The sequence below is a fragment of the Sarcophilus harrisii genome, chromosome 3 (genome assembly GCF_902635505.1).
Source record: "Sarcophilus harrisii chromosome 3, mSarHar1.11, whole genome shotgun sequence".
NCBI lineage: Eukaryota > Metazoa > Chordata > Mammalia > Dasyuromorphia > Dasyuridae > Sarcophilus > Sarcophilus harrisii.
In genome coordinates, this window is record NC_045428.1 from 185809153 (window position 1) to 185825280 (window position 16128).

Sequence of the window (16128 nt, forward strand, 5' to 3'; positions counted from 1 at the left end):
GCAAATGGAAAGAGTAAGAGTTGAATCTAACTCATCTGACTTTTAGATTTGCCTCTCCAAAGTCTTAGCACTGGAGCTATACTGAGACTTTCGAGAGTCCCTGTATATTGAAACAAAATTGAAGCATAAATGGAATGGCACAGAGCATACTGAGCACAATAATCACAGTGGCATGGAGGTCCAAACCAAAAGAGGAAAGGTTGGAAAAATGTTGTTTAAAAAAAATATATATATTAAATACCTACTAATGTGTCAGGCACTGTTAAGTGTTGAGTATGCAAAGAAAGGCAAGCAATAGTCCCTGTTCCTAAAGAACTCTTAATCTAAGGAAAAGGAAAAAAAGAGAGAAAGAAAAAATTGTGAAGTTACTTTACAATGAAGTTATAATTGATAGTACTTTCAGGATTTGGTCTATTAACACTGACTTAAAAAAGCACCAGACTGTGGAGTATATGGTTTATTTAGTAAGTATTCTTAAATTACAACTTAGAAAATAGATATTTAAAGGTACATTTACATAAAATAATGCAGGCAAACACACTACACACACACAAAAGCAAAATGTTATTTTGTGGATTTGTTTTTCATCACAGTTGCCACTGTTTCCAAGTTTCAAATAGTTCATTCTTGAACATTAAACAAGTTCTACTTAACTATGTTCCTATGAATTGAAAGAAAAGCATTAAGCAGATTTAATCTTTTCATTGCTAATAAAATACAGTCTAACCCGATAATGTTGGCCTTTTATAGAAGAACACCGTCTCACTTGCAGAAGATTAGAACAGCCTGGGTTTGTAACATTATGGGTTATAACAGCAAGCATATAGCCAAAGTTAATAGTGATTGTATATTCAGATGGACCTATGATATGAATGGACTATAATTAATCTCCAAAGAGTTTAATGTCTGAAAAGAATTACTTAGAAAATTCAAAAGGAGAGTTTTACTTAGAGTTCTAACACCTTATTCCTTAATTATGGGTATTTGCAGATAAAAATATTGACTTTCATCTTGGCTAATACAAAAATTCTAATATATTTAAGGAAATTTAAAACATGACTGTTTACTGATAATCACAACTGAATCTTTAAGGAAGTACAATCCTTAAGGAAGTAAATCAAAATATTTTGATTCAAACTGTAAGAATTGATAATAGAAGTGTAACTGACGCTATAAAGGTTTTTTGAGGTTTTTTTTGTTTGTTTGTTTATCACTCTTCCCTGTTGGTGACAGCCTTTCATTATCTATCTCATACCTCAGAAACTTAGAAATAAAGATAGGCTAAGCAGACTATGTGAAAACAAACCTTTTCACTAAAAGGTCTCCATATGTAAATATCACATTATTCCATAAATAGCCATCTTTTGCCTAAAATGTATCATGCCTTATGAACAAAAATATTTTAAGTGAAAATATAGTTTTATAATAAGTATTGAATGATTTTAAAGAAATAAATTGGATAATATAATAATTTACTTTCCATAATTATGTTTGGGAAGAGGCAACTCAAATAGTTGCTTTCTAGATTTTGACAGGGAAAATGAATGATAGAGAGAATCCACTTCTCTAAATTAACACATTTCATCTATATTCGAGATGTTACTTAACAATGGAGGGAAATGAACTCTGGTGTAAACTTGTTTTCACTCTTTTTTCTCTCTGTCTTCTATTGCAAAACCAAACTCTCACTACTTCTTTCTCAAGATTCAGGCCTTCAGCCATCCGCATAATCTCTTGAGAAGAGGGTTTACTTTGTCCTCCAAAATATCTCTCCAGTGCCTCCTTAGCTGCAATGCTGGGGGAAAAAATAAAATGATTTTATTTAAGTGAGAATTGGCAGATCCAATTATCTATGCTTTTTAGTGTTAAATTCCTAAGAAGTATCTGAAAATGATTTTTAAGAACTTAAAAATATTTACAATGCTCAAACCCTTCTTAATATGCTCCTCTAAAGTTTAACTTGTACAAGTAGGATAGTTGAAACTGAGCTTCTCTTTACTATCTAAAGCCAGAAAGAGAACAAGGGGATCATAGATCACCAGTTTCCTTTTTTTTATACGAGGACACTACATTCTTCACAAGGGAAATAACTTTTTATTTAGATACTGTTGAATCTTTAGTCAAACTTTTATAAAACCTAAACATTTGAAAAACATAGTGATTTGGGCAATACAAACAGGAAAAAAAATTCCTATCCTCCAATACTTCTTTTACCTGGGCTTGTATGCCAGATTATCTCTCTGTGTGACCTTGGAAAGGTCATATAAACATGCTGAGATTCATAGTTGAAGGAGGTGATCTCTAAAATTCATTTTAACTTTAAAACTATCCACTGCTTGTGCTTAGGGTAACTCAAAAGAAAGAGAGGCTTGTTGCCAGTTATTTAATGTAGAAGTCAAGAAATTAGAAGAGAGAAATTGAAGCATAAAAAATAAAACAGCTTTGCTTTATCCCCTCACTCCTTTAATTCTTGCTTTTATCGCTTGTGAGGCCCAGAGGATCTTAAGGTATTAAGAGAAATTGTGATACATCAGACCCATATAATTTTTGAAGTTTGTCAGCATGTATTTTTCTAAATAGTTTAACTGATACTGTACATGGACTATAACAAACTGACAGAAATTAAAGGAGATTTTCTAAGGCCAAATTAAACCAAAGCTTCAGAACAAGAATGTATATTCTGCCCATAGGAAGAAGTAGTCCAGAGGCTTAGTCTCTAGTTAGGTCAACTGGTTTCTGTTATAAAATATCTTAGCCCCCTAAGCTAAGACTCTGGAGAGCTAACAGACTTTTCACTTCTTTAAATTGTGAGCCACTTAAGGACAGGGCTAGTTTTTTGTGTCTCTTTGAGAGACACAAAAGCCTTGAGCTTAACAGTGTCTGACACAGTTTAATAAATGTTTATTGTATGGCTGACTGCCTTTTGGAGAAAAATAAAATTGCTTTTCTTTAGTCAGATGACCATGTAAGGTTAAACCTTTCTAAAAGAACTGAAAGTTAGCCTTTGAGGCTTTTAAGCACCAGAAGGGATCCTTTTTCTTCTGCTGTAGAGGTAGCACTTCAGCTACAGTCCAGAAGGTAGCAGACTTGGGCAAAAATAATAACAGTAATAATAATAATATACTTTAGCCTTTAATAAATTACTGTATTTTGTTGGCAATTTTTAGTAATTCAAATAGATAATTACCTTATGGTTGTTCGCCTTTTCCTTTTCCGCTCATTTGCCCCCACTTTATCATTGTATAAAGCTGTATTTATGGAGAACAAAGAAAGAAAAATACACAGAGAGAAAAACAACTATGACATTCAATTTCTTTAAAACATTGTAGAATTAAACCTCGTGTTTTCTTTAAATATCATGGTGTCTGTGCCAAATAGTTCGTTTAAGATTGAATAAAATTATTATGAGGGAAATTGTTAAAGTAAAACTATAAAATTTACAATTATTTCCTGTTTTAGCAATTTACATATAAAAATAACTTTTTTAGGGTTTAAAACATGTTTTCAAATTCTATCGCTTCATTCCCTACTCTGACTTGATGATTCTTTTTTACCACTAGTATGAAAATTATTTTAGCAGTTTAATAATAAGCTATCTCAAAAGCAACTCTATTTTTACTTAAAAGATTTGCATTGTGAGATGCTTTAACTAATGCCAAGTTAAGAAAATATTCGTTATCATGGGAACTAAAGAAAAAAATGCAAAGGAAAGTGACCTAACTATAACAAGTCTAAAACTGTATTTTAAAGTAGCAGTCATCAAAACTATTTGGTACAAACTAAAAGATAAAGTAGTGGATCAGTGGAATAGGTTAAATAAATAAGACACAATAGTCAATGACTATAATAATCTAGTGTTCGATAAACCTAAAGATTCCAGCTTCTGGGGTAAGAACTCATTATTTGATCAAAAAAAAAAAAAAACTTCTGAGAAAATTGGAAAATAAGTGTCACCTTGATCAATATCTAACACTTTATACCAAGATAAACTTAATATGGGTTCATGATTTAGATATGAAAAGTAATTTGTTAGATCTGTGAAGAAGGGAGGAATTTATGGCCAAAGAAGAACTAGAGAACATTATGAAATGCAAACTGGTTAATTTTGGTTACATTGAATTGAAAAGGTTTTACATAAACAAATCCAATGTAGCTTCTTTAAAAAAGAAGCAGAAATCTGGGGAAGAAATTTTATAGTCAATATTTCTGATAAAGACCTCATTTCTAAAATATATAGAGAACTGACCCAAATTTAAAAGAATACAAGTCATTCCTCAATTGATAAATAGTCAAAGGATATGAATAGACTATTTTTAGATGAAGAAAATAAAGCCATTTCTACTCATCAGGGAAAAAAATGCTCTAAATCACTATTTATTAGAGAAAAGCAAATTAAGACAACTCTGAGGTACCACTTCACACCTATCATATTGGCCAAGATGACAGATGCTAGAGGGATGTGGGAAAACATTGTTTTGTTGTTAGTGAAGTTGTGAAATGATCCAACTATTCTGAAGAACAATTTGGAACTACATCTAAAGGACTACAAAACTGTGCATACCCTTTGATTCAGCAGTCTTACTATTGGGTTTATATCCCAAAGAGATAATTAAAAAGGAAAAGAACCCATGTGTACTAAAAATGTTTCTGGCAGCTCTTTTTGTAGTAGCAAGGAGCTAAAAATTAAATGGATGCCCATTAGTTGGGGAATGGCTGAAAATATGGAATATTATTGTTCTATAAGAAATGAAGCTGATTTAAGAAAAGCCTAGAAAGACCTACATGAAATGATGTCTAGTGAAGTAAACAAAACTTGTACATAGTAACAAGAAGATTATGTGATGATCAATCGTGATGGATTTGGCTCTTCTCAACAATGCAGTGATTCAAGACAGTTCCCAGAGACTAGGGATAGAAAATGCGAATTGCATTCAGAGATAACTATGGAGACTGAATGTGGAGGGAAGCATATTTTTGTTTGTTGTTTGTTTCTCATGTTTTTTTTTTTCTTTCCTTTTTAATCTGATTTTTCTTGTATAACATGACAGATATGGAATTATGTTTAAAAAGAACTGCAAATATTTAACCTCTATCAGATTGCTTACTATCTTGGGGAAGGTGGAGGTAAGGAAGGGAGGTTAAAAAATTCAAAACACAAAATCTTACAAAAATGAATATTGAAAACTATATATGTATTTGGAAAAATAAAATACTATTGAAAAAATATACTCGTATGTTATAACTTTTATGTATTACACTTAAAAAGTAGAAGAGAAACTATTTGAATGAATTATAATTTTATTTCCTTACCTATTATCATTTATATTTAATATTTTTCTTCTAAACAGTTCATTAATTCATTGCTAAATGCTGTTTCCTTTCAAAACATTTATTTCTACTTTTAAATTCTTTCTTTTCAAGGAGAAAATTGGACAGCAAAATGCTCATTTAAAAAATCTTTTTTAACATTAAAGAAGGGGGAAAATTCTTCATTTATCATTAATCTTTCCATAAAGGGATTATTGTAAAACTTCAGAAACTGCAGAAATGTAGTTATGGTACCTCCTACTTGCTCAGCTTCATCCAACCACTTGGATAATATTGATTTTAGTTTGCAAGCATTTTTAAAACTGAGCTGCAGGTTTTCAAACCGGCATATAGTTGTTTGACTGAATTCAGAGCCATGTACTGCAGCCAGAGCCTCCCCAACATTTGTCTGGGTATAGCCTGTAAATGAACAACAACAACAACAATGTTATTTTATTAAGTTTACTAAGTTCTTAACCTTTTTGTGTGTGTCATGGACTCCTTTGCAAGACATTTTAAGACTATGAATCTCTTACAAGAATAATATTTTTATTTTCATTTTATTGTTATTTATTTTATTCTGAGTTTGAATCCAATCTCACACATCTTCTAATTGAGTGACCTTGGGTCACTCTGCTTATTTACTTTTATTTCTTCATCTGTAAAATGGCAACAAGAGTGGTCTCTACTTCACATAAAATAAGTTTTTTTGTAAAAAACTTTTGTAAGTCTTAAAGATCTATACAAATAACAATGGTTACTATAATAATAATTATCATTAAATGCATAAAAATGCACAAGATTTCAAGTGAAAGCAATTACATTGAAATAATTACTAAAATATATATTTTTTAAAATTCCAAATTGGCTTTACTTTCCTTCCCCACAATGCGCTGGCTACTGGTAAAAATCTTCAATTATCTTCCTTTATGTATTATTAAATGTTTATTAATTGTGCCAACAATTAATGGTGATTTTGGATTACTTAACAGATTCTGGACAAGAATTTGAGATCCAAAAATCATTGATCCTCTTTTGAAAATATCAAGGTGTGCCACCTAATAAATGGAATACTTTTTCTCCAGTGCAGGGGAAGAAATTTTCCTTTGCTATATTTTTCATTTATATGATTCAGCTAAATAGAATACTAAGTTGCCACCACTTTCATGACGTCATCTTAAACTAAAGATCTTGTTCTGGACTGGTTAATTGATTGATTAAACTTATTAATTGATTAAAGTGGTTAATATATCATATTAATATTATTCTGAGTAATGTTCATAATACCCAATAAGTAAGTTTTTTTCTACTTTGATAAACTGATATAACAAAAATATTTTAAAATTGAATTGTGCTGTTGTGCTGGTACTGGTAAGGAATAGAAAGCATCACTTCTTATGTTTATATATAACATGCTAATTTTGAAACTATAATCATATATCATAATTCAGGACATAGTTGAGGCTATTTATTCCATTTGTTGGAAATTATTTTTGATCTCTCATCAAGAGGGATGTAGTAAAATAATGATCCAGAACCATTTTTTATTACAAGTTGAGATAAAATGTGAAAAGCAGAATAGCCATAATAAAAATAAAAAACTGAAATTCCATATTGTTTAGATACCAGCTACTGTTTATATTCACAATTACCTGTAATTACATAATATTTTTGGACCTAAAGCAAAAAAAAATCTTTATGATTCACTATGATGAATGTCATCATGAAATGAATTTCTATCAGTTCAAAAATGGGAATTATATTCTAGATTATGAATGACCATTATGTGATGATAAGAACAATATTTTTTTTTTTTTTGGAAAACAGTTTGCATTTTAAGCAAGTGCAAATTGCTAATTATAGCTACTTTTAGAACTAAAATGTTGGAATGGTAACTTCTTCCATTCTCTAATAAATTTCCAGGTGAAGAAGATAGGAAGGAATTTTATTATTTTAAATAAATTTAAACTTACACTACCACTGTGTTTTCCTCCACTGGAACATTTTTTGTTTGTTTGAATGTTTCCCTCCTTAACAAAAGCATTTCAGAATTTTTATTCTTACTTTTTCATTTTACATCTTTATGATCATGAGTCATAAACATAGTGAACCTCAATTAACAGGATAGCATATTTTTGCAATGATTTTTCTAGATCTTTCCATTAAAAATCAACTCTAGAGTTCATTCCACAATATTTGTTTAATCTGCCCATGAGTTTGGTAACAATATTTCTTGTTTTGTAATCATTAATGATCTCAAATGTGCCAATGTTTTGGCATATTATCATAGCTAAGAATCAGGCGGTTATTTTACAACACATATAGACTATTGAGAATTTGACATTATTTCTTCTTTGTTTTGTTAGTGCTTTTTAGAGTATGAGTCAGGACATTCATGTGTGTACCATGATAGTGATACAGCAGTATGGAAGAAAAAGGGTTTGTTTAACTTTTTTAAAACACATTAGGATTGCATGACTTGTCCTTGCTTACTCATGTATGATTAGTTAAACTTTATAGAACCGTATGAGACCCAGAACAAAACTTAACCATTATTGGTTAAACACATACCTACCTAATTTAATTCTTCTCAATTTGAACTCATTAGCAAACTTTTCCAGTTCTTGAATTTCAGGAGAATCCATGTCAGTTGGTTCTTCAATCGATTTGCTTTTTCGATGGAATTCCTGCTTAAAGTCAATGGCTGTGGGGTCATCTCCCAGGAGAGGCTGGTGCATGGGTGGAAACCCATGACTTAAGGTATGGTCAGGAAATTTATAAAGGCAAGGGGTTAAGCTACCTGCTAGAATGATATTTAAAAAAAGAAGAAGAAGAAGAAAGAACTGGGTAAAATAATCTTTCATTTCACCACTACCACCACTACTACAATACTATTTGTACTACAACTACTCCCAGTTCTAGTACCAATATTACTGTAACTGTTACTGGACCTGCTATACACACCCACATCCACACCCACACATCCACACCCACATCATTTATCTAAGCCCTAACAGCTTAAAATGTAGTTAATTTTGCTTTTCTGAAATTATATAGAAGTAACTTTGCTTTCAATAAATAGCAAGGGGTAGGGGAATACAGACAACATTCAATAAAGGGCAAGGAACTTTAAAATTTCAGATGTAAATTAAAAATTAAAAATGACTGGTCAAAAGAAAGAGGAAAAAGAAATGTTTTTTTTTTTTAATGTTGACAAAAAAATTTCTAGCATTGACTATAAAGTAGTAAAGAATTTGAAAAATTGCTAGTCAGATTTCTTAAGAGATGATTATTAGAATTAACTAAATCACTTTCTAATTATCAATTTAATGACTTACCAAAAAAGTAGGAAAGAGAAAAAGGAACAGTCCTGGATAAACCACAAATTGGAGAATCAATTCATGAACATTAAAGAGTTGACTATTAAGATTAAACCATTTAAAAAGGGTCAAATAACCAGGGAATAAGACAGAAGAAAAAGACATGCTTTCTAATTTTTTAGGTGCTAAAATACTCTATCTCCTTAAACAGAAAATTTGCATCAAGGGATTTGACACTATTATTGTCATTCTGTATTGATCACTTCCTTAGTAGGCATCACCAAGGACATGTAAAAACCTGGGAAGGCATTCCTGCTAATAAGACTTTAAGTCTCCTCTTCTTTTGATTGGCAGAATTATACTACATTGTGTTTGTATTTTTCATGATTTACATCATGATTTTTTGGCATTCATCAGTGGAGCCTTCACTTCCAAATTACATTTTATTGTGGATTATACAACCCCAAGAAATTATGTTGCACAAAAATAGTGAATAAGTAGCCTTGTTGCTGAAAAGTGTAAATAATTAACCTTCCAAAGAAGAAGGAAATAAAAATCATCTTCAGCAAATAACTCAAATATTCACTTCAGAATATCATGCTTCCTGATTGTTTCACAAATATATTCAGAAATCTAAAGCATGTGTAATAGCGTTGTATTTTGCTGGAATGTGATGTGGAAAATTTGCTAAATTGAGAAAAGGAGCATGTAGGTAAGAAAATTGGCAATTTTTATGATTCAGAAATGGTTTTACATGGCTCCCTGGTTTTTACAAACGAAGGATTCTTAATCTTTTTTCTGTATACATAGATCCTTGAAGCCTATAGAGCTTTCTTATATCCATAATTGAAGGTAATGCTAAATTTCAGGTACAAGTTAGTGAAAATAAAAATGTACTTTCCCTTCCTCATCTAAGTTAATAAAACACTTGAACACTGTCCACAGATCTCTGAGTCCCAAGTTAGGAATCCTCGTTATGAACTATTAGTTTAAAAACAATCACCTATATAATGGAAGGCCTTATTTTTAGAGAGAAAATAAGAAAGTAACATAAAGGTAAGCACGAAAAGTTAAGATAAAGATGTATATTAAGTTAAAATTTAAGATAAAGATCTAAAGATTCACATTACTTTATTTTTTAAAAACAAAATCCATTTTAACATATTATGTTAATACAGCTAGTATTTTTCAGAAAGTTTTCCACTTAATGCTTTCTACTTTGAGAGTACCCAGAGGATCTCAGGACCATAAATTTAGAGCTGGACATGTGTTCATCCAGTTAGCTCAATAAAATAAATTGGACACATGAGCAAAAATAACATTGGAAAATTCCTTTTGAAGTTGTTTGAGAGTGGCATTTAAAGTAAATACTTTAAAATTGCTAAGAAATCTGGCTAGGATATATTATATAAAAGACAAAAACAATTGATGAGTTAAATATGAATTATAAATATGTACACATTATATATATGTTACAAATTTTACTTATAGTAAAATGAATACTAATCACCTATAACATATTAAACTGATTTTATTCATGTTTCAGCATTAGGGTCCTGTTTTTCAATAATATTTTCATATACTTTCATGAGATGAGTTTGTTTCATTTCTAAGTATGGCTGTATTTCTCATTTGGTTTTCCTAAGAGATACCAAGTCATTTAAAGTAATTAATCCATACTTAACTCATATCAACTAATTTTCCTTAACATTCATTGTGAATATCTGTCATTAGCAAACCCTGTTCCACCTCCATTTATCTTTCAAAATATTTTCACATCTATTACCTATTTGTATCCTCCCAACAACCTCATTAGTTAGCAAGGCAGATATAATTATCTCTAGTTTACAGGTGGGGAATATAAGTCAGAGGAATGTTAAATGATTGGCCAAACAACAAGCAGAGTTGGTAGGAGAATTTGGGACTCAGACTTGAGTCCTTCTTAGATCTCTATATTTGGTCCATGAAATTGCTTAGAGTATAAGTATTTTATGTACTATGTTTAGATATATAATAACCAGCCTATATTTACAAGCATAGTTTGTTTAATCGAGTAATGGCACTTTTCAATATTTGATTTTGTTATCAAATCAACTTGTAAAGGAAACATTATTTACTTATAATTTTACCCCACTGTATTTCAAGAGATTTTTGAGATTATGGCTTACTAATTGAAGTATAATGCAAAATATGATATAAAGGGATAAAATAAAATAGGATCCTCTTAAAATCATGCCTTGAACATCATAAATGCTTAATAATTATTTGCAAAATTAAAAAAAATAGTAGATGACAGCAGGTATCTGAGATGAGTCGATTAGTACTAAAAGGGCATTGAATTTGATCATTCCTGACATCTAATACAGGAGAGAACACATAGTGTTTTCATTATCTGACAGGTGAAAATATTTGTGTTCTTCACCAAAACCATTTTCATTCTAGAACTAATCTCAAAAACAACAACAGCAAGAAAAACATTCATGTGACAGGTAAACATTCCAACAGAAAAGAAAAATGTTTGGTTTTTTTCCCCCATTAATTCAATTCTACAAATCTTTTTGGTGTGCCTGCTAAATTCAAGATACTATGCTAGTTGCTGCAAAAAAGACTGATATTTCAGCCATATGTTAAATACCATTTGTTTTTAAGGCTATATATAGATGGCTAATTTTTCTAATCTTTCTATAAGCTACTTGTTTAATTAAAGATTATTTAGGAAAATATGACCAAGGATGTTATGAACATTTTCTAAAGTACTTCTAAGCGCAAAAACCCACTGGCAATACCTATTTGCATATATAGCTACTTGAACAGATTTAGGAACTTTTTGATTATTCCCTACAGCATAAAATATATTCATTGCTTTTGAGTAAGTAACCACTATATAATCAGAAAATTGTTCCATATATCTGTGTTAGGATTTAGTACAAGTTTGAATAGGGATCTAAATTGCTTCAAAGTAATAAAAGTGGAAAAAGAAAAGACTAAAATTTGCTTTGTACAGAGCTGATTTCATTCATTGCCTTGGAATGGGACAGGCTACAAACCTATAATATGTGACACTGAGATGTAATAGCTGACAAAGCATTGGAGTTGTGAGCTTGATTCCTTAAAAACAAATGAAAACAGTGGCGCAGATAAAATAGTCCATATTATTCAGTGTCAGGAATATGTATACTCCCTTTGTTGTCCTCTTTCCTCCCTATCTCCCTCACTATAGTCTTTTCTGAATGATTTTTTACCCTTATTATTTCTGTCATAAATGGATATCACTGTACAAATCCTCTTCACCCATAAAGAAAAGTTTATGGTAATTGACATAACCATAACATGAATAGGGACAAACAATGTGGGTAGCAATGAGAAGGTTTTACAGTGATAACAACAGCAGCAATGACAACCACCACTTTGCAGAGTACAGAGGAAGATAATTAGTAGTCCATACTATTCCTTCACTTCTATTAATAACTAGTCCAGATGGTGATGAAAGGATGAGTTCAGTTCAAAATAAAATAGGAACTGTATAGTAAGGAGAGCAGTAACCTTAATCTTTTCAGTTACAACTTTTTTTTTTCATTATCATTACATTCAAAATAGTAAGCCATCTCTTGACTCCAATCTCAATAATTAAATGTTAATTTTTCCCTGTCTCTCATTAAAATGATAAATGAAATGATAAAAACATCATTTTTACATTGTCAAAATGAGGTACTTCAAATCATAGAAATGCAAAACTGGAAAGGAACTACTCCAACTTTTCCCCAAAGAATAAAACCTTTTTTATAGCACTACTAACAAATAGTTATCTAGAATCCACCTATAGACTACTACAAATGAGGAACTCTACCTTTTCCAGAGGCAAATCACTCATCTATTCAATAAGTTCCACTGGTTTCTAATTACCTTTGGGTTCAATTCCATTTGACCTTTTAAGTTCTTCCAAATCTGATTGCTACCTCACTTTTTAGAACGGTAACATTACACCATTTCCTCCAGTCTCTGGCCTTGCTAAGCTGACATTTTTCCTCTTCCTTCCTCCTATGTTATATTCCATGTTCTGCCAATTGGTTTGCACTGATTGTCTTTTAGTCACTTAGTCAAATAAATATTTTCAAAGTACATATTATATGCCACATTAAATCCTGGGGAAGATAATCCCTTATCTGTAATGTACTCTATTGTCACCTCTAACTTTTAGAATCCCTTATTTCTTTCAAGACTCAAAACAAGTATCACCTTCTACCTTTTGCCTTAATTTTAGTGCTCTCTTTTCCAAAATTATTGTCTTTATTTTACATATAAAACTCTTCACTAGTTTCCCTGGTGCTTATATTCTGTGTGATCTTAAAAAAAAAATAAGCCAGTGTCTTTACTTTAATTATTTCATGGTTCAAAATGCTACTAAAGTATGAAATTTCTACCCAAAGAAATGAAGCTGAGTAAAGTATTGAATTTATATTATTATTGTTCATCATTATTACCAATTATTATCTATTACAACTGCAAAGTTGTATGAATTTGACAAATTATTTTCCTAAAAGAATTTTTTTATTAATTAGGGTTTATTATAATTCTTGTCTCTTTCATAGCAAAAGGTAATTGTTTTCTCTGAAGCATTATTTTTTGAAATTTTATAATTTAGTACTCCAACACTCTCTTTTCTAGGCTTTTGTGACACTATTCTTTCCTGACTCTCTTAGTTTTCTAGAAGGCTACTTCTCTATCTGCTTTGCAACATCTTCATTCAAGTTATACCCACTAATAATGGACTTCCTCCAAGAGTTTTCCTGAATCCTCTTCTTTTCTCAATCTATATTATTTTTTTTTATTATCTCCTCAGCTCCCATGAGTTTAATTTTCATCTCCTGATAAATGATTCACAGATCTACATATCTATCCCTAACATATCTCTTGATTTCTAGTCAGAAATCATTATCAGCCTACTGAACATATCCAACTGGATATCCGTAGATATGATAAAATCAAAGTATCCCCAAAAAAAGCTCATTATCTTTTCTTAAAAACCCTTCCTTCTTCCAAACTTCCCTAATGTTGTCAAGGGAATTATTAGGCTCACAACCTTGGAGTCATTTATCAATTCCTGTCCTGTATACATCCCACATATCCAATATACTGCCAAGTCTTGTTTCTACTTTCATTACATTTCCTGTATAATATATACACATACTGTCACCAACCTGAGGCAGACTTTTATGCCCTCATGCTTGGACTATTGTAATAGTCTTTGGCTTGGTATGATTGCTTCAAGTCTCTTTTTACTCCAAATCATCTTCCATGCAGTTGCCAAAATGATTTTCTAAAGCACAAATCTGACCATATCATCCTCTTACTCAATAATCTCCAATAATATACCATTGCCCCTAGAATCAAAATAAAATCTTTTTTTTCTGTTACATTTAAAACCTTCACAACTTAGCCCTTTCCTTTTGTTCCATTCTTCTTACCACATTAAGCTTTGTGTTGGATTTCGTTTTTAGTGGCACCAGTTATGGACAGAAGGGAAGCAACTCATACAACTCAAGAGTTGGTTATATTTTCAGTGTGAACATTTACACCTCAGAAATCTGAAAATGTTTTATATAAATTAGGGCTTGATTTATTGTTTTCTTTATTATCTAAATTTAAGAAAGTGATTGAGAAAATGTCAGTAATGCAGATTAAATTTAAATGTATTTAGCATATTTATATATTTGTTTTGTTTTGCTTTTTGGAGAAACAGTTGTTAAGGATTTACCTCCATATCCCTACATAATATTATGTTTACAACATATACACATTTGTAGAATATTCACTGCTAATTACTGAAGAATAAGTTAGAGAGCCTAGTCATCTTTCCAGTCCTTGAAATTATCTTTATCAACCTAAAACTCTTCTAGAATACTTCCTGGTATACAGTAGGAACTTGATAAATACTTATGAACTTGTTGGTTAATCATTTAAGAAAACCTTTCAAAATGATGAAATTCCATTTGGGTATTTAAAATATTTACCTGCTTAATTTCAACATCTATAAACCTATCAGAATTCATAAATTTATTAAATGAGACAGAGAACAAATAAAATATGTATTTGAAGAAAAAGAGAAAAGATAAGTAACACAGTGTCAAAACATTTGCAGTTGTAGATTCAAGTAATGGAAAAATAAAATATTTCGCCATTAAGCATTTACTTAGAAAGTGCTACCAAAACAAACAAAATCTTCCAAACACTTTTATTCTCTTTTCTATCTTTGACCTTCTCATTTTATGCCTAACAAAGGGTTCTGAGAGTTATCTCAGTTTAGTCTTCATTTTAAGAGTAATTCCAAAAAATGTGTCCCCCAAAATAGTTGGAACAATTTACAACTTCAGTAACTATTTATCAGTGTGCTTGCCTATTGGTAACTTCTCTATCACTGACATTTCACAAATTTTGTCAACTTTGTCAATTTTGGGGAGTAGAGGGTGAAACATCAGTATTGTATTGGTTAATTTTATTATAAGTAAATGGTTCAATTTTTATAGATTGTCAATAATGATCTGCTGTTCTTCATATCTTTTGACCACTTATTCATTGGAAAAATATTATTAGTGGTGTCTATTTGTATTATTTTTCTATATATTTAAGGATTATATGAAGATGATATTCTAATAATGAGTAAGAGAGTAATATACTTTTGAGGGGGAAAAACACATTTTGAAAGGGGATGCTTGAAAACTTTTCTATCTTTATATGAAATTATTGCAGAACATAATGTGTATCACCTATGAAAACTCTCATCTCTATACTGGAAACATACTTTTCTAATATGTTAAAAATCTTTCAAATGAAGTATTTCAATGTTTTGAGCTAGTTTATTAAAAATATAAAAATGTAACATTTTAATCTGAAGAAATAATTGATTGAAAACCAGGAAATTATAAATTTACTACAAACATTTCAGTAAGTCTGTGTAATTAGGGGATGAGATTTTAGTCTTTTGATTTAATGAATGCAACCAGTGATGTACAATGCAGCCCTCACTATCATTTCATCTATAGGCATTCCCTGATCTGCTTTCTAAACTAATAATAATCTTTATGCCTTAAAATTATGTACAATATAGAAAACATTTATGAAGGAAATATACTATGTACCTAAGGAACAACAGTTTGTCAAAAAGAAAGAAAATTAACTTAGTATGACTTATTATCAATGAACCCATGCTTCCTCTTAGTGATAGACTCTTCTCTAATTACTCACAAACAATAAAACATCTTTAATAATCCATTCTATGAAATCATTAATAAATTAGAGGAACATAGGATAGTTTACATCTCAGACCTGTGGAAGGGGAAGGTCTTTATGACCAAAGCAGAACTAGAGATCATTACTGATCACAAAATAGAAAATTTTGATTATACCAAACTGAAAAGTTTTTGTACAAACAAAACTAATGCAGACAAGATTAGAAGGGAAGCAATAAACTGGGAAAATATTTTTACGTCAAAGGTTCTGATAA

At 30.6% G+C, this 16128-nt stretch overlaps 1 protein-coding gene across 1 annotated transcript in view; it reads right to left on the minus strand.

Moving 5' to 3' along the window:
• Window positions 1-442: 442 nt before the first annotated feature.
• POU1F1 (POU class 1 homeobox 1) overlaps window positions 443-16128 on the minus strand; it is a 30233-nt gene continuing 14547 nt past the window's right edge. The window contains exons 3-6 of the mRNA XM_012546039.3: window positions 7883-8107; window positions 5563-5727; window positions 3188-3248; window positions 443-1795 (exon numbers count right to left, since the gene is read on the minus strand). Coding sequence (XP_012401493.1) covers window positions 1600-1795; window positions 3188-3248; window positions 5563-5727; window positions 7883-8107 — 647 coding nt within the window. The 3' untranslated portion in view covers window positions 443-1599. The remainder of the gene's footprint in view (window positions 1796-3187; window positions 3249-5562; window positions 5728-7882; window positions 8108-16128) is intronic.